Source organism: Oreochromis niloticus, unplaced genomic scaffold (genome assembly GCF_001858045.2).
Source record: "Oreochromis niloticus isolate F11D_XX unplaced genomic scaffold, O_niloticus_UMD_NMBU tig00000668_pilon, whole genome shotgun sequence".
NCBI classification, from domain to species: domain Eukaryota; kingdom Metazoa; phylum Chordata; class Actinopteri; order Cichliformes; family Cichlidae; genus Oreochromis; species Oreochromis niloticus.
The window spans coordinates 149,377-168,798 of record NW_020327209.1 but is presented as its reverse complement, the minus strand read 5'-3'; the positions used below and the strand labels follow the sequence as shown (position 1 = coordinate 168,798).

Below are 19,422 nucleotides of genomic sequence, written 5' to 3'. Positions count from 1 at the left end.
ATATGGCAGGAAAAGACCACGGATTAAGTACTAAACTATCCAGCTGGCTAAAGATAAAGGGGGGTTGGGTTCCATGTTTGAAAGATTATTATGTTTCAGCTCAACTGAGGATCCTGGCGTGTTGGTGCAAGACTACCAAGCAAGATGGGAAGAAATAGAAAGCTGCCTCAAGAGATTTTCCAATTCAGGCAAGCTTAGGGGACGTGACACTTATTAAAAAACAAATTAATCAAGGAAACCAATGGATCAACTTGCCTTTAAAACTCTGGTTACAATTTCTTAATAAGAATGATTGGAATGAAGAGGCCAGGATCTTAAGATGATGCACTTATGATCTTGATTTTTTACCCAATAAGTTAGACGTGAGTTATAAAAATGGGCAGGGCCAGGCTTAATGGTATACTGTATGTTTTATGATAAGGGAACTCTTAGGGACTTCCAATCAGTAAAAGATCAATACCAGTTAAGCAATATAGGATTTTTCAGGTTGCATCATCTACATAACTTTATACCTAAGAGAACAGTCTTTTCTCTCTTTCCTGTTTTGAATATATTTGTAAAGGCTTACCATGCAGATCCTGCTCAAGGTGATTTCTAGACTGTACAAGGGTTTACAGGAGGTTAAGAAGTTGAATACTATTACATTAAACAAGTTGGGAAAGGGAAACAAATATGGTAATTTCAAATGACACCTGGTATCAGCAGTGTCCTTTCAGTGGAGAATTTCTAGTTCTAATATATGGAGATGTTTTGGTTGGAAGAGTCTCTGTAGGTTTTTTATTACACCTGCACAAAGTAAACATTATTCTAATCACTCCAGCTGCTGGAGAAACTGAGCAGGATAAAAACTTCCACTTGTTTTGGTCTTGTCCATTGATCACACTTTTTGGGTATCGATTCACTCGGAGTTACAGACCATTTTTAGTCTGCAACTCCCCTTTAATTGGGATGAACTTTTGTTTGGATATTTATATCAGTAAATGTAGATAAAAAGTCCAAGCTGTTATATGGTATTCTGAGTCTGGCTGCCCCAAAGACTTTTACTAAGAAATGTCTAAGTGTGAAAATCCCATCACTAAATGACTGAAACGAGACTGTTTATGTTTTTAAAATGGAAAGAATTACTTCTCTAACAGATTTCATATGATACATTTATTGAGATTTGGGATAAATGGAAACATTACATTTTGAATCTTTGTAATTCTGTACGCCATATTTTTGAACTGCTATGTGTATATATTGTGTGTGTGATGTATATGTGTGTATACATGTATATTAACTAGATGGTACACCTGCTTGTTATTTTGATTTCTGTTGGTTTTTGTTCTTATAGGTTGTTTATGTTACGTTCCTTATTTAAAAATCTTCTTTGTTTCTGTGAAATTCTAAATAAAAGAAATAAATATTGTTTTTCCCGACCCTGAAAGTTTGTGATGAGCCAGTTTCAAAGGTTTCCAAACAAACAGAAATATAAAAACTGTTTCACTGAAGCCAAACTCCACATGTCCACCAGAGCTCTGTGACTGCACACAGCCAACAACAACACACACAGCAGGATGTTCACTCCAATCATGTCACTAATGCTGCTGTTAAAATGCATCAACATGTAATTAACACAGCACTAATAATCTATGCATAACTGTATGGAGCAGTTATTGTTTAATATGACATTAAACCTGCAGTGATAACCACAGCAGCACTTCCTGTTTGATTCATGTACAACACAGTGACAGACAGCTGCTTTGTCCTGCAGTCTCTGCTTTTCTCTGGAATATTGTCCTCATGTCCAGGGATGCTGCAGTCTCTGCACGATGATCAGGTGTAGACCACCTGAGGGCTGAGTGGGATCACATGACGTGGATCAAAGCTTTGCCCACTTCTCTGTGTGAAACTGGAACATGTGATGTTACATGTGTGTCATTATGAGACCAGCCTGGATCCATCTGATGCTCTCTCTCTGACTCTCCTCTGTCTGCTCCTCCAGGAGGTACAAAGAGTCCGACTGGAGCACAGAGTAAAAACACAGATGCCTCTGTTGTTAAACCAGCTGATGGATGAAGAGCAGACCCTGCTTTTGCTTTTCAACAAACAGCAGAGAAGAATATTATGATCATGCATGTACTTTTTATCTATGTCAGTGTGACCTGAACTGTAATGTGAATGTAATGTAATCATGCTGCATTAGAACTCAGTAATTGTATTTATTTATTTTAAATAGCAAAGTCCTTATTGTAGTGTATAATCTATAAAGAAACAGGATGTTGTGATAGAAAATTCTGACATTCTGACTTTATTTTTACTTTTTATTTTATTTATTTTATTTTGAAGTATCTAAGTGTTGAATTGTGACGTGTAATCTATAAGGAAACAAGATACTGTGTCAGAAAATGTCAAGTTTCATCCTTTCACTGTGTTAAACTGCAACCTGATATCACAGCAAAGGTGAAATGTGTGAATGGAGGTGTTCATGGTATCGGGGGTAAGGTAAGGCCACTGTTGGCCACGAACAAGCTGAAAGGGTCGTGATTTTAACAAACCCAGAGGGTTAAATAATTAAATCTGTAATTATTCAAATTTGTCATTAATTAATGAAAATTGGAAATAAATAATGAAATTAATGAAACATTTAAATAAAAAATTATTGGTGTATTTCTTTAATTCATGTTGGCACTCCCGACCCTCCATAAATGTGGCTGCAGCAGCTGCTCCATCATAAACACTCCTGGCTGTGGGACTGTGGGAGGAGAAGTCAGTTTACAACAAATATGAACAACTGTGAGCTGATGTGGAGCAGTCCAGTAGAAGAGTTTGAAGAAGAAGTTAGAGACCAGTGAAGTCTTTACCAGCAGTTAAAATCATCATCTGCAGCTTAAACACTAACAGGCTCCGCAGCTCAGAAGGCATGCTCAGTGGTGACATCATCATACTCTCTGTCCAATCCCTGACCTCCATCACGCTGGGTCATCTCCATGGAGACGGCTGGTTTGTTCTTCCTGCTCCAGCAGATGGACAGCAGCAGACCGGTGGAGATGCAGTACGGACAGAAGACCACTAGATGGCAGAAGAGTCTGAGCTCAGAGGGAGGAGGAGCTGAAGGACGAGGAAGCAGAGAGGAGGAGTCAGGAGTATAAAATCTTCTGCTTCTAAACTTTGCTTTTGTTTCAGTGCACACACAGCTGGACACAATTTGTCACACACTTTGAATTGTGCGTCATTGTTGCTGCAGAGTAGTTTGTGTTTAACAGACACTGTAATCACACATGAATTATTTCATGCTTACACAGTAATAACCTGTTATCTACGTGCAGCTCTGACCTTTGACCCTAAGTTTCCAAGTCAGATGATCCAAACTTGTGGATGTGGGGGTTCCACTGTTACTGTGGACCATCAGAGTTTTAGATCAGAGAAAAAAGAAACTCCCATCATGGATCAGGTCTCAGCAGGAGAGGAACCTGAGTGCAGTAGATACTACTGTGACTGCTGCAGATATCAGTGTGTATTGATCAGCTGAAGAGAGCACAGTGGTGCAGTGGTCAGCACTGTCCCCTCACAGCAAGGAGGTTGATTTTAGCCCCAGCTGGGTGATTTCTGTCTGGTATGTTCTAGAGATGGACCGATCCGATATTACGTATCAGCATCGGTCCGATACTGACCTAAATTACTGGATCGGATATCGGAGAGAAATAAAAAATGTGATCCGATCCATGAAATATCAAAAAAGCACCTCAGAAAACTCACAACATGGCGTAACTCAGATCATGACCTTAGCATGTCGGAGCAGTATGCATCACGTGATAGAGCGGCTGTGGCGTGCCAGACCTTAACAGGGGTCCCCAATCTCAGTCCAGCTCTGTGCATTCAATCATCATCATCATCATCGTTTCTTTATATAGCACTTTAAAAACACACAAGGCTGACCAAAGTGCTGAACAATAGAAATATAATAGATACCATAAGAATAATAAATACGATAAAATAATAAACATAGCGAAAACAATAAAATAAAAGTCAGTCAACCACTGAGTCAAAAACAAGCGAATAAAAATGCGTTTTCAATCTGGATTTAAAAACCAGCAGTGATGTCGACTGCATAAAGTGAAGAGGAAGATTATTCCAAAGCTTAGGAGCCAGGATAGAGAACGCTCGGTCTCCTCTCAGTTTCAGCCGTGATTTGGGGACTGAGAGCAACAGCTGCTCAGCTGACCGGAGCGAATGAGTGGGGACAAAGGGCTTCAGCAAATCAGACAGATATGCAGGTGCCAGACCATTTAAAGATTTAAAAACCAATAAAAGAACTTTAAAATGAATCCTAAATTCAATTGGAAGCCAGTGCAGGGAGGCCAGGACCGGAGTAATGTGCTCAAATTTCCTTCTACCAGATAAAAACCGTGCCGCAGCTACTGTACTAGTTGCAGGCGTGTCAGAGTGCCCGGTCCAACCCCTATTAGAAGGGAGTTACAATAATCCAGGCGTGAGGTTATAAAAGCGTGGATAACAGTCTCCAAGTCACGCCTTGAAAGAAAAGGTTTAACCTTCGACAGACGCCTGAGTTGATAGAATGATGATTTCACCACCCCATTCACGTGGCCATCAAAGGTAAGTGCAGAGTCGATTTTTAACCCAAGATTGGTAATCGAGCTCTTCAGGTGAGGGGTCAGAGCAGCAAGGTCAACATCAGGCATATCAGAGGAACGATTCAGGTCGAACAGAATTGCTTCCGTTTTACGTTCATTAAATTTTAAAAGGTTTTGAGCCATCCATGACTTAACATCACTAAGGCAATCAAGCAGGAGTCTAATTGGGGAGCTATCAGAATGACTGAAAGGAAAATAAAGCTGGCAACCATCAGCATATAAATGAAATGAAACTTTGTGTTTACGAAAGATCGCACGCAGTGACGGGAGATACAATGAAAACAGTAATGGCCCAAGGTGGTAAACACTGTGCAGTGCTGACAGCTGACAAGACGGAAAGAAAGAAAGAAAAAGAAAGACTCCTGGTTAAGGAGCAGAGTGTGGTAACAATATTTTTAAGTGCAGCAGTAATGAAGGAGGACTCTGTCTGTGGCTCTTCCTCCAGAGGACTTTTCTCCCTCCTTCATTTATTAGTGTTTGTTCTTCATCCTCTACTCACCTGCAGGAACAGCCAGAGCAGACAGCAGCAGCACACACACACCTGCAACAGGACAGAGGTCACTAAAGGTCACCAAAGGTCAGAGGTCATGATGAGGACAGACAGGTGTAGGAACATCAGCTCACCTGCAGCAGTCAGCAGAAACAGGCCTGAAACTGAAGAACACACTGATAAGAGATCAAATGGTCACATGACCAAAGAGAAGCATTCAGACTGCAGTGATTGGTTACTGTTCCCACACATCAATAACCCACAGCGCCCTCCAGTGGTGGAAACACAGATAATACATGAAACATGAAGGAGACTCACAGCAGAGGCAGACGCTCCGTCTCAGACAGCCGTCACCTCCACAGCTCCACAGGTCTGCTCCCCGACCTCCTACATCACACAGAGAAACATCAGCACAGGAGGAGTAATGGTGCACATCAAACCCATGTGATGGTTCGTGCTGACAGCGTGATGGTGTTTGTTAGACAGTAGGAAGTGCTGTGAACTTGTTGTTCCTGCAGACACATGTGTGGAAGGAAACCTGGGACCAGCTGAATGTGTGATGTGTAAACACAACTCCTCTGTTTTCAAACGCACAAACATTATTGTTCCAACTCATCCTGCAGCAGGTTTTAAAAGAGTTGATGGGAGCGCGGCTGCTCTCGTCAGCTTTAAGGGATAAAGGAACAAGACTTTTACTTCTGTGCAGGTTTATCACCTTTGAGTTTACTGCAGAGGAACAGAACTCCACCCAGAACCAGAACCAGGAGAAGCCCAGAGACCAGACCTGCTACAACTGGGACCAGGAGGGAGGGAGGAGGAGGAGAAGAACAGGGAGGACACGTAAGACCAGTTTCTACAGGAGGAGCAAAGTTTGTGGAGGTGCTTGGAGGAGGAGGACAGTGAGGAGGAGGAGGATGGATGATTTTGGGAGGATCTGCAGGAGAGATGATGAAGATGGTTCAGTCAGTTTGTTATCAGGTCACAATGTTACATCAGCTTTTAAATAGGAAGTGATGTCAGTGTTCTGACCTCTGACCCTCAGAGAGCTCTGAGGAGACTTTCCACTCTCATCAGTAGAACATGAGTAGAGACCTTCATCAGCCTGTGTGATGTTAGTGATGATGTGCTCTGGTTTAGGACCAACAGAACTTCCTTTGATGAAGAAATAAGCTTTGACTGTGGCACCATTCCTCTGTCTGCAGCGCAGAATGACATCACTTCCTGTCCTCACAGGAAGTGCAGGGATCTCCAGGATGACACCTTCATCAGACCATCAGAGACAAACAGAGTTAATGAGAGCAGAGTCACACAGAGACAGAGACACAGCTGGAACATCTCACCTGTAGTGTCTGATTGGACACTGAAGGAGACTCTGTCACTCTGCTGTCCAGAGGAGTCCTCACACCAGAAGGTTTCACTGGGAGCAGAAAGATCCACAACACAGTAGGAACCAAGAAGCCCCCCAAAGGCTGGAGCTGCTCCACAGTCCTCAGTGAGTCCTCCTCTGGTCCTCTTCACTGTCCATCCATCAGCTGTCTGTCCATCATCAACACAACTCAGATCCACTAAAGATCCACTGAAGACCTGCTGAAGGTTTGGACCTACAGACAAAGACACTGGAGGACACACACACACACACACACACACACACACACACACACACACACACACAGAGTAAATGTATTTGTGTTCTTGTTGGAGTCTCACTGATTGTTTTCACTTCCATCAACTCACCTGCAGAAACAGTCGGTGCAGACAGCAGCAGCACACACACACCTGCGACAGGAGGACAGAGGTCACTAAAGGTCAGAGGTCACAAACAGGCAGACCACAGTCTGGGCCCAGACCCTGTCAGATCCAAACCAACAACCAAATCAGATTTTCCAACCTGCAGTCAGCTGATGTGACTAACGTGGACCTGAAGCTTGTAAGAGGTGACCTTCCACCACTGAGACGAGTTTCTCAGCTTTGACTCTGAGCATCGTCACCATGTTTGGCTCCACACACTAAAGCAGTTTTCTCCACAGTCAACATAATCACAGCTAAATATGGTTCCCAGCTCATCAGTGAGCTCCTCCACATGTGTGTGAGGCTCTGAGTCAGCCAGGGTTAAAATCCTGGCAGCACAAGCTGGAGCTCAGTTTACTCACAGAGCAGAAACGTGCAAAAGCACAGGAGAGTGGGAACTGTGGTTGAGATGTGTTACCAGTATAACTGAGACACAGTCAGTGTGTGAAACAGAAAAGAGGAAATTCAAGTTCTTTCTCTTTTCTTTATCTCCCTTTGAACATGCATCACATTGTATTATGTTAAAATGGAGCATTATGCATATGAACAGTCTTACATATATGTTTACTTCTATGTTGCATCTACATATCTGTATCTGTGTGTTTATGTTTGATCCTCTGGACTTTAGCTTTAAGACAGTTTATAGTTATAGTTTAATACACCTGGTTTACATGATTATTACACACACACACACACACACACACACACACACACAGACAGTTACCAATGTCTTGGTTGGAAAGTGCGGAAATAAGTCCAAGAATTTCAATAAATTCCTCAGTTTTATTTGTCACATGCTCCGGCTGAGCAATTTCTGCTTCAACATTATCTGCTAGGTCTAAAATATCCCAACCCAATACCAACTTGAGAGAGATTTCACGAAAATGACGGTAGACATGTTTTGCAAGGAGCCAATCCAGACCAAAGCAATAGTTTTGACTCGATAAGTGTTAACCCCACCTCTTTACCTTGATGGGTGAGGCTGACAGATAAAATTAATTCAAGATGAACGCCACGACTGGCAAAATGAAATAAATAATATAATATCATTAAATAATTAATTAAATGTGTCAATAATTAATTACTAAATTTAAATTATTATTACTATTATTATTATTATTATTATTTAAATTATTAAAACTACATGTGTCATAACTATTTATTTAATTAATTAATTCCAATTTTAATTAATTATTCATTGGTGTATTTAATTAATTCATTATGGCAGTTCCATATAGTCAGGCTACCACACTGAATGTAGTCAAAGGGATGTTTTTTAATGAAACTAGTTTATGGTTTAATCACCAGGCGTTTGTGTTTTACACCTTTTCATGTACACAGTGTCCTAGACCACTGAAATCAGTATTTTAAAATGCTTTTCCTGCTTGTTTAACCATAATTATTAGTGTGTAGTCACTCTGGTGTACTGGAGAATTATTAATGTGTATAAAAGTCCTAAGTTTTTATTTAAATTCATGGCCTGATGGCATTGTTTTTGTAAACTGTTATTAAACGACGGTAAACATTAAGTAGACTGAACTCAATTTCATCAGTTTTTTATTAGATCTCAGGTTAGGTAAGTTACCTGTACTTTTTATTCAAAGAGCTGATCAACTCAGTTTATTTGAGTTGTCTTAAATTAGAAAAACTAAGTAAGCTGGAAATTTTGACTATATGGTTTGAAAATGCCACGTCACTACCGTCCTCCTGCTCTCACAGATCAGTCCGCGTGTTCATGGTGCCGCCATCTTTTTCTGGAATATGTTGAGCAAACCTGGAGAAGCTTCAGCTCAAGAGATTATTGTTGTCACTGCTGTGGATCTTTACCTGATACACTGACTCAGTGAGTAAATGTTTACTCTTATTCAAACTGTTTTTGTGCCTTCTCTCAGTTTAGCACCAGGTTTATGAACTTGCTAGCTAGCTAGTGTTAGCCTAGCGTTGCTGCTGCCTCTGGGCTCATGTTACTTAAAAATTAACCCACAGCTTTAAAAACATTATATAAAATCTCTCAGTGAAGTTTTCTGTTGATTGTTTGAAACAGAAACGTGAGCAGATACCAGATAAGAGCCCAGCTGTTAGGGGCGGGGCTTGTTTTCAGCCCACTTTTATAACATATGAACTGCATCTTCTTAACCTCTGTATTTATTTTAATTCTTTGTGGCAGCTTTTCACATGACATCAAACTCTTACACGTCTAGAAAAGGAGCTGTTGGACAGAAAGACATCAGCTGAGTGGGAAGTATTTTGGTTACAGTTTACTTCCCACAATATATTAGTAGCTGTCACATTTATATTAATCAGGCTGAACTTTAATCATACTTTATATCAAACTGTTTTACTTGCTGTTTCCTTTACGCTTTGGTTTCCTGTCTTCTGTTATTAGACCTGCACTGAAAAAAGAAAATAGGTGAACCAACTTAATTGAATTATTTCAATTGGTAACACCTAATTTAATTAAGTTCTTTGAAATGAAGTTAATACATTAGATAACACAACTGATTTATCTAATGTATTAACTTCATTTCAAAGAACTTAATTAAATTAGGTGTTACCAATTGAAATAATTCAATTAAGTTGGTTCTTTTTTCAGTGTGAGATGTGACTGCTCTGTGCTGTTGCTGATGACTCCAGTTAATCCTACAAGACATGCTGTGTAAGTAAATACAAACAACAACAGTTTGGTCTGCATTTATTCAAAGATCACAGACTTAGTTTAGAGGGTCCACACTGTCTGCACTGTATATAGTGAAGTCTGCAAGTTTTTGAACAGTGAAATTTGTTTTGTGTCCAAATTATTCTATTTTTAAAAATATGCTTTCATGACATTATCGTGTGTCGGGTGGTGGTCAGAGCTATCAGTGAATGTCACCTCTCTGGTGGGGGTGGAGCCTGAGATTGAGTCTAAACTGAGGTCTGTTCAATAGCAAATGCAAAAAAACATGTTTTAATAAAGCAAATAAGTTGTTGTTCTAAAGAATCTGATTGTTTGCTTGCAGGACACCAGCAGAGATGAGTCCTCCATCACAGATGGTTGGTCAGTGACCTGCAGGTCGAAGGTCATTGCATCTCCAGCCCACATCCACTGCCACTGTACTGAAGGGAAGTTAAAGACTTTCTGCTGCACTTACATTTGGATCAGCTCGATCCATGACAGTCATTCAGGCAGTGATGCCTGGACTGGAAACAAGCATCCTTAAAATATTACAACACACCAGCTCCTGTGTTTGAATGTAAAACAAATGTGTTGTTTGATCTGGAGACTGAACAATAAATACATTTTATTTTGATTATAGAAGTAATGTAACTACAAACAAACTTAATAAACTAATAATAATAAACTAATAATAAGAATAATTAAATCTGAGACGTTGTTTCATTGTAAGATTATAACAATGATGACAGTATAACTGTTGTTGTTCAGCAGAACAGTGTCCAGGATGTTGGCTGTTGTTTTACATTTCAAAATAAAAGTTGGGCTGATTTAAACACCATTACAAGAAGTGTTGTTAATTATTCTCTTTGAATCACATTTGCATACAGTGTTATATTAATATAAGTTACTGCAAGTTGTTTTTTAATGTAGCAGAACTTGACATGTTTGTCAGTGGGTGAACAATCAGTGTTACACAATCATCAAGTTATTCTTAGAACTGTGCACTTAATGAATAAGTTGTCCTAATATAGTCATCTTAAGCTTTACTCTGTTTTTTTGAGGCAACAAGTTTATTAGTTTTTTTAGTTCTGGGAGCTAATTAGATTTCACAGTGTGGATTTAGTGTTTGTGTCTGTCCTGCATCACAGTTTCCCACATTCCCGGCTGTGTGTAGCAGAGGTTCCATTCAGTTTAATGCTGATGAATAAATGAGCAGCAGCACTGAGTTTGACTCACCGAGGAGCAGAGAGACACACGGAGTCTTCATCGTGTCTGGATGACGACTGAACATCAGTCTGAGCAGCAGCGAGACGCCTTCAGCTTCATCACTTCCCCTTTAACAAATTTAACACATGAAGTGTTTCACTGGCTGAACTCCATGTGGCCACACTGTGTGGTTGGTGAGGGCGGGGCTTACTTTACTGCGCCGCAGCCTGTAGTTATCATGTACCAAGCTGAAGTTCATCATTGTCCCAGCATACACACACTCAGGAAAAGGACAAAGCCCACCATCAGAACCATTAACACCTTCTCTGAGGAAGCTCTGGCTCAGCTGCAGGACTGTTTTGCGCTCACAGAGTGTCTCTGAACAGGATGACCTAGAGACTCACACAACCGCAGTGCTGGGTTACATCAAACACTGCATGGACACTGTCAGCACAGAAAAGTGCGTCAAACCGTAAACCCTGGATGACAAGTCAGGTTCAGGCATGTTAAAGGCAACTCTACATACAAATCTGGGGACCAGGACATGTACAGCAGAGCAAGAGCAGACCTTAAAAAAGGCATCAGAGCAGCAAAACTGGACATTTCCAACAAGTTATCAGATCTCCTCTCTGATAACGACTCCAGGAAGGTATGGGAGGGCCTGAAACATCACCAACTACAAAGGCAACGGGACAAATACAGATAACATGGACATCTCATTAGCAGAGGAACTTCCACTTTGAGAGAACTGCAGTCACCCCCACCATGCACACTGCCCACAGCCTCCTGTGAGCACAGCAAACACACATTTAGCCTCCAAGAACAGCAGGTTCACTGTGTTCAGAGCAATAAACTGCCTCCCATAGGAGCTCAGTTTGAGTTCTGTTTTTCCTCCTCTTGTACCTGATGTGGGTAATTTCCTTTGTTTTTCCTACCATTCCACCTCTCTGACCTGTCTTCACTATGTGAATGTTTGTGCTGTGTATGTGTGGTCGGTAGGGGTCCAGTTTCACTGCAAGTAATTGTACGTGTAACATGCAACATGTAAACTTTGCATGTGACAATAAAGATTGACTTTACCACAGGGCTGTGTGCTGAGTCCTCTCCCATACACCATCTACACCAGTGACTGCACCCCCATGCATCATCAACATCATCATCAAATCTGTCAGCAGGTGTTTCCACTTCCCCTTTATTTAAGTCCTCTGTTTTGTTCAGTGTCAGCTCGTCTGTTCTCCTCCTACCACGTCACGTCAGGATTAAGCCTTTCACGATGCTCAGGTTATATTCATGTTCATGATCTTCAGAGTTTGTCTCACACACCTGTGCAGAGTTGTGTTCGTGTCACTGTTTAATAGTCAGTCATTCCAGTTTAGGCTTTAATTTAGTTTTGTTCCCGTTCGCTTTGTGTCATCAGCCACAATAAAAGGCTGGCTTTGTGTTTAAAACTTCAGCTGCTCTCTCTAGTGTCTGTTTGTGGGTCCATCCCACTGTTACCCGCCATGACAGAGGTTTAGTTAAAGCTTTATGGACACTGTGTGTGGAGTCCCTAATGTGGGATCTGTACATGTGATCAGCAGTATATTCTCCACACTACAGTGGAGACTATGTCTGCTGAGAAAATGTTTTTTAAAAACACAGTTTCTCTCATGTTTCACATACAGATAAATAATTTATGACACACCTCCAAATTTCTTTGTCCATTAAATATAAAAAGAAAACACCAGCTGGCACAAACTTGTCACTTATAATTAATTTAAAAAATGCAAAATAAATAAATGATTAAATCAATATCTGAGGAGTCTAATAAGTCACCCTGATCTGTGACTGAAATTGCTGTTTTACCCGAGTGACTCTGAACTAAGCAGGAGGCTCAGTTATGATGTCACATGAAAAAATGATTTGCAGTGGTAAGAAGATGAAAACAGGAACAAAAGAAAAAAGGAGGACGTGCCACAACAAAAATAGATGATTACTGAGGAAGGAAACAGCACAGAGCTGAGTGACAGCGCTACTTAGATGTTCTTTTAGATTATTGTAGGGTCGGCTTTAACTGTTGTTGATTTGCTGCTGTATAAATACAATTAAATTGAATCGTTGCCTCTAAACCCAGACAGTCTGCTGGAGCAGACATTGTCCTCATGTTAGGGTACCTGGGTCGTTGACCCAGTGGTTTCAGTTTTGTACCTTTTTATTGGTGTTCTTAGTTTGTTTTTGTGAAGGTTTTGGTTTCTGTTTTGCATTTCTAATTTTTGCCCAGTTCTTCTTGATGTTTGATTATGTAGTTCTCAGGTTTGGGTTTCTCCCTCTATTCTGTGTCCAGTCAGTGTGTGTCTGCCCTGTTCCCACGTCTCTGTTACAGTGCCTGCTTGTGAGTCTGTGTCTATAAGTTCAGTCTGTTTCCTGTTTTATTTTGAAGGTCCATGTCTTATGTTAATGTATCTGGTTTTGCTTCCCCTGTTTCGTTAGGCCTGATCTGCCCCAGCTGTGTTTCCCTCCTGTTACTCATTCCCTGATTGCTCCTCTGTGTATTTAAGCCCTGTGTTTCTCTGTGTCCGTGTCGCCATCTGCCCTCATCTTGCTGTGTGTTTTGTGTGCGTCAGCTTATTTTGTACTCCTAGTTTTGTTACCCTTTGAGTTCAGCATTAAAGCTGTTTTGAATTCACGTTTCATTCCCTGAGTCTGCATTTTGGGTCCACCATTCCTGCCTGCACACAGCCCTCACATGACACCTCAAGGCTCAGAATATATAAATTGTAGTTGTTGTGGAAAATCTTGACCCAAAAGAGCATTTATTAAACACAAAATAAACCTTTATTATCAGAGATAGTAAATCCAGATGGCTGAAGAAGGAAGGGTTCAAATCAGGTAATACTTGAGGCAAACACTGAGGTAGTTAAACAGTCCGAGTACAACAAGACTTAAGGAAAACTGAGGCTTAACTGCACATAAGCGAGTCAGGAAAAGACACACAGTTTGGAAAAACAGGCCCAGGAAAACAGGAAATCAAAATAAGACAGGAAACATCAAACAGGAAACTGGGTACATAATAGAGAACACTGGGTACGAAACCCAGGATCATGACAGTAATGCAGATATCTTCATTCTTGATTCAAATCTCAGTTTTATCTCATATGAGGAAATGAAAACATTAAATATAATGACAGGTCTCAGGCACACTGTGGTATTTTGGTTGTTTCTTGAACATGTATGCTGCATGAGGTCATGCAACAATCATGCATGACCTGCCGGATACACGATGGACGGGTGGCATAACTGGAGGGTCGTGTGCCTGGAGGGACTGTATTGAGGACATTGAAGACACCTGCCTGTTCAGAACCATGATAACAGGGTTCTTGCTGATCGGAGCTGGCTTGGCCCTGGCGTATCACTGCCTGGTTTGGGAACTGTGCCATATCGGACCACAAGACCCTAGAGCAGATAGTGGGAACAGCAGAGAAGATCATCGGGGTCTCTCTCCCCTCTATTAAGGACATCTACACCACACGCTGCATCCGCAAAGCCACCAGCATTGTGGCTGATTGGACACACCCCTCTCACACACTCTTCACACTCCTGCCATCTGGAAAAAGGTACCGAAGCATTCGGGCACACACATCCAGACTGTGCAACAGCTTCTTTCCACAAGCCATCCGTCTCCTCAACAAGAAGGGACTGGACTGATAAACACACACACACACACACACACACACACACACACACACACACACGCAGATCTACACTCATCCCCCCTCCACTTCCAAACGCCTTCAACACTTATCCCCTCCCGATGCAGACGTGAATCAAAGGGCACCAGCGCATACGCTGCAGGCACAGATGTGCTGTCTACACTGGCTGTCTCTCACCCTTTACCATCCCTGTTGCTTGTCATGTGTTTCTTTTGTGTATTAAGAGTTTTTCATGTGCTATGTGCTGAGGTGTATTTTTTTTCTGTTCCCAAACTGATCTCCCTGTTGGAGCTCAGTCTGGGGGGAGTTATTTTTTTTCTCGTTGTCTGTCCTGATGTTGTGGATGTTATTTTCCACTGTTCAGTTCCGGGTCGCTGCTCGTGCGGCTGACCGGCCAGCTACCCAGCCTGACCTGTCTCCCCAATGTGATGTTAGTGTTTTGTATGTACCAACCGTACACACAGGCAAGGCCAGTGTCTCAATTGCCCCTCAGGGATAAATAAACTTGTCTGAATCTGAATTTCACAAGTCTCCCACTTCCGGCCTTCTTGGCCTTCGAGGACACGGCCCACATAACGCGAAGGCCGCCTCCTCCAAGGATGCAGACCCTGAATTGGGACACGCCAAGAGGCTTCAGTTTTCAGGCCCCATCTTATCTTAATGACCTTGTAGTACCATATCACCCTATTAGAGCACTTCGCTCTCGCTCTGCAGGCCTACTTGTTGTTCCTACAGTATTTAAAAGTAGAATGGGAGGCAGAGGCTTCAGTTTTCAGGCCCCTCTTCTGTGGAACCAGCTTCCAGTTTGGATTCAGGAGACAGACACTATCTCTAAAATTAGACTTCAAACTTTCCTTTTTTCTAAAGCATATAGTTAGGGCTGGATCAACTCTGTGGAGATGGACAAGTCTGTGATGAATGAATTAAATGGATCAATCACTCTTACTGGCCTCAGCAGTAAAGACCCTCCATCAGGACCTGGGTGGTGTAAATCCATGTTCTTTGTTTCTCGGTGTAAAAGGTTTACATGCTGTGACATTTTGTTGTTTTAGGATTTCAGTTTAAAAACAGTTTACAGTGGCTTGCAAAAGTATTCGGCCCCCTTGAACTTTTTGAAAGGCCCAGTCAAAGTCCAGATCTAAATCCAATCGAGAATCTGTGGTAAGATCTGAAAACTGCTGTTCACAAACGCTGTCCATCTAATCTGACTGAGCTGGAGCTGTTTTGCAAAGAAGAATGGGCAAAGATTTCAGTCTGTAGATGTGCAAAGCTGGTAGAGACATACCCTAAAAGACTGGCAGCTGTAACTGCAGCAAAAGGTGGTTCTACAAAGTATTGATTCAGGGGGCTGAATAATTACACACACCCCACTTTTCAGTTATTTATTTGTACAAAATGTTTGGAATCATGTATGATTTTCGTTCCACGTCTCACGTGTACACCACTTTGTATTGGTCTTTCACGTGGAATTCCAATAAAATTGATTCATGTTTGTGGCTGTAATGTGACAAAATGTGTGAAAGTTCAAGGGGGCCGAATACTTTTGCAAGCCACTGTAGATGAGGTAACAGCTGCAGGTTGTTTTTGCTATTTTCTTCCTTTCAGTTTAAGACAGATTAAGAAGTCTTGTTCCTGTTTTTCTCTGTGGTCTCAGAGTTGAAGAGATAAAAATGTGCAAACAATTAATTTATTAAAACTACAGTAAAGCAGAAGTCCTGTGAAGGACAGTTTGACACCTCAGCTGTGAGTGAGCTGTTTGCACATTAAAAACAGGAGTGACCCTCATGATAAGATCAGCTCTGTGTTTGTGAGGACTCGTCTTACTTGGAGGTGTGATGTTTGTCTTTGTTCTGTTTATTCCTGTTTCCTAGTGATGTGTTGGTCGCGAACGAAAAGGCTCTTAGAGCCGGATCTTTGAGGTGAACGACGCGAGCCAGCTCCTTATCGCGAGCCGTGGGTTTTGTTTGGTTTTTTTCTTTCTCTCACCCTCTCTCGCACTTTTTTTCCGCGTCACTCGTGAGCCTTGTGCTTTGCGCTGGGAAGAGGGGGGAGGGGCGGTAGTTACACTCGCAGTAGCACAGGAACAGAGTGGGAGGGAGAGAGAGAGAAAGAGAGCCAGGGATTAGAAAGGTATAGTAATCATCCACAACTATTTTCAGTTGCGGATGATAAAGGATTCAGAAAGTTTATTCATGCAGGCCCATATGACAGAGAATATGCATCTTCTTTTTGTTTTCATATTTTAATTTACATTTAATTGTGTTGTAGTTTGCAGTGTTTTGTGTTGTTTCCTTTTAATTTGTTTAAAAGGAAAAAGCTGAAAATTTAAATAGTTAAAAGTTGAAATGTGAATAGTTGGTTTTTGTATTATATGATTTATTTATTACATTTTATGTGGAGTGAATAAATAAAAGTATATTTACGGTGGTCCCTAGAGACAAAGCATGTACAAACTCCAAAACACGTAAAAACTCTAAAACACCTACAAACCACAACAGAAGTGCTCCAGGATGCTCGGCCCAGTGTTGAGCTTTTGTTACCTAGTGGCTACACAAGCCAGCAAGTACCAACGACTGGATTTGGTGTATGGTAGTAACAGGTAAATGAACATTTTTTTTAAATTATTTGAATATATATGAGTGCTTGTGTATAAATACACAAACCATACACATATGCTTTCAATTGTGTAATTTAGTTGATCTAGGTAGCTCTGATTTGGAAGTTCAGTTAACGCTAGAAATGTGTTTTTGTCAGGGCTCTGTGTGCGGGCAGGCGGGGAGGAGGATCCAAGTGCAGGAGTCAAACACAGAATTGTAACTTAAAACCTCAGCTTTATTGCTGGCATGAAAACGAAACATAAACTGAGCAATGGTACTGAATAACTGAAGCACTGACACGGAAACACACAGGCATAATCTGATGGTACGACGCGACGCTGAGCAAGGCCAAACACAGGGCTAATATACACAGGGAAGTAATCAGGGAATGGACAACAGGAGGGAGACGAAGCTGGGAGAGATCAGGGCTAACGAGACAGGGGGAACAAAGCTGCACACACTAACATGAGGCACACTCCTTCAAAACAAAACAGGAAACCATAAACCACTAAACAAGGACGCAGACTGAAAGGCAGAATATAACACATGGAACTCAAACAATACATGACCACAATTCCTAAAACACAAATAAATAGAAACATGAAACTCTAATAATAATAATCATCACCATCATCATCAACATCATCACCACAAGAGAATGAGAAAACAATCCCAGATGCAAAATTAAACCAAAACATAATAAACTCAAAATACTGGGTCCAACGGACCCAGAACTGTGACAGTTTTGGAGTTTGTACGTGCTTTGTCTCCAGGGTCCACCACAGATATATATAAATAAAATAAAATATATATAAATAAAATATATATGAATAAAACGACTTTTTTTTTACATTAGTAATTCCTTTTGGCATGATTTTATATTATTGTTAATAATACATTAATTAAAGCAACAAAACAACCTGAATAGCCGGTTTGGAGCCGAAAGAGCCGGTTCTCTAAAATGAGCCGGAAATCCCATTACTACTGTTTCCATTGCAGCTTATAGTGCTTTGGAGTTGACGTCACGCCGCAGTGCATTGTGGGATCACGGCGCCATGTCAGAAGGCAACAAATCAAAACAAACACACTGTGTTGGAGGCGGGACTGCCAGAACCATGCATTCAGCGCAAAAGACAAAGGGCTGTATCGCGACCGATTGTGCCCAGATGCCAAGAGACGGTACTTGGAAAAAATAGCGTGCATGGGTAATGTGGACCCGTATGAAATAAGGCAGTGGAGTGGAAACCCAGACAGCCTACCGCCGTTGTCCTATCCCGATTTCTTCGCGTAACTTGTCAGTGCATAGAGGAAATCATTTTCGTAATTATAAATCCCTGGAGGCGCACATCTGATTCACAAACGGTTGGGTACAAGATTTGGCCGTTTTTAAGCCTCCACGTTGTGAGTACGTTGACCATATGACCAAGATACAGCCTGAGGTTGCACATAACATTGACTTCTCCTCAGCACCTGCCCCAAAATTTGCTCTAGATGAACGATTCAAGATTGATGCCAGCTGTGCGTTGCCATGTAAATAGTTTGCGTTTCATGTGTATGTACCTGCTAAGTACATGTGAACAGATCTTGAATTTAAAAAACAAAACAAAGCTCTTTTCTGTTTTATTGAAACCACTTTACAGAAAGTACAATTATTTACAATGAACTGTACATGCAACACAGCAGTTTTATGAATATTCAACAAGAGCAAGTTTCATTTGGCCCTGGTTTGACAACCACACTGGGGCACATATTCACCAAAACACAGCACACCTTAACAATCTTATAAGCAGTGTTGTGTCTTCACCCTCACATGATATGAGTAATCGGATTGGCATTGTAGTGTGTAGCATTTTGAACTTGTTACGCAAACTACCTGTTACTCGCTCAACATGAATTCTCAGGTGGGCAATTGCTCTCATTTGGGGATGGCAAAGAACTCGATATCCGCTCGTCTGACCGCTGCAATCCAAGCCTGACGTCTTCGTTTAGTATTATCGGATACATCAGATCCCTCCCGTTGCCTGGAAACGATGAAAAGAGAGCCCATTTTCCAGCTTCTTGCCTTCTCTATCGTTTTATCTACCGTTGCAACCAACAACACAGTACGTACGAACCATAGCTGACGCTTCCGTGTGCTTCGTCTGGCCTACTGTCATGGCGGGAGGGGACGTCGCCCCGTGACATCACGCTCCAAAGCCCTATTGATGCACACACTTTAAGTCTGTGAAGGTTCTCAGTCATCCAGGTCATCGTAGTCTAAGGAGCTTGGAAAGAAAAGCGTCTGGACTTCTTTGAGTTGCTTGAAGACGTTTCACCTCTCATCCGAGAAGCTTCTTCAGTTCTAAGGTCAAATGGTGGAGAG

At 41.5% G+C, this 19,422-nt stretch overlaps 1 protein-coding gene across 1 annotated transcript in view; it reads right to left on the bottom strand.

The window, feature by feature from the left end:
- Positions 1 to 2,352: 2,352 nt before the first annotated feature.
- LOC109196327 (uncharacterized) overlaps positions 2,353 to 19,422 on the bottom strand; it is a 95,077-nt gene continuing 78,007 nt past the window's right edge. Inside the window, exons 2-11 of the mRNA XM_025904254.1 lie at positions 10,805 to 10,902; positions 6,859 to 6,900; positions 6,465 to 6,740; positions 6,154 to 6,384; positions 5,840 to 6,058; positions 5,443 to 5,511; positions 5,259 to 5,288; positions 5,134 to 5,175; positions 2,844 to 3,090; positions 2,353 to 2,734 (exon numbers count right to left, since the gene is read on the bottom strand). Coding sequence (XP_025760039.1) covers positions 2,894 to 3,090; positions 5,134 to 5,175; positions 5,259 to 5,288; positions 5,443 to 5,511; positions 5,840 to 6,058; positions 6,154 to 6,384; positions 6,465 to 6,740; positions 6,859 to 6,900; positions 10,805 to 10,902 — 1,204 coding nt within the window. The 3' untranslated portion in view covers positions 2,353 to 2,734; positions 2,844 to 2,893. The remainder of the gene's footprint in view (positions 2,735 to 2,843; positions 3,091 to 5,133; positions 5,176 to 5,258; positions 5,289 to 5,442; positions 5,512 to 5,839; positions 6,059 to 6,153; positions 6,385 to 6,464; positions 6,741 to 6,858; positions 6,901 to 10,804; positions 10,903 to 19,422) is intronic.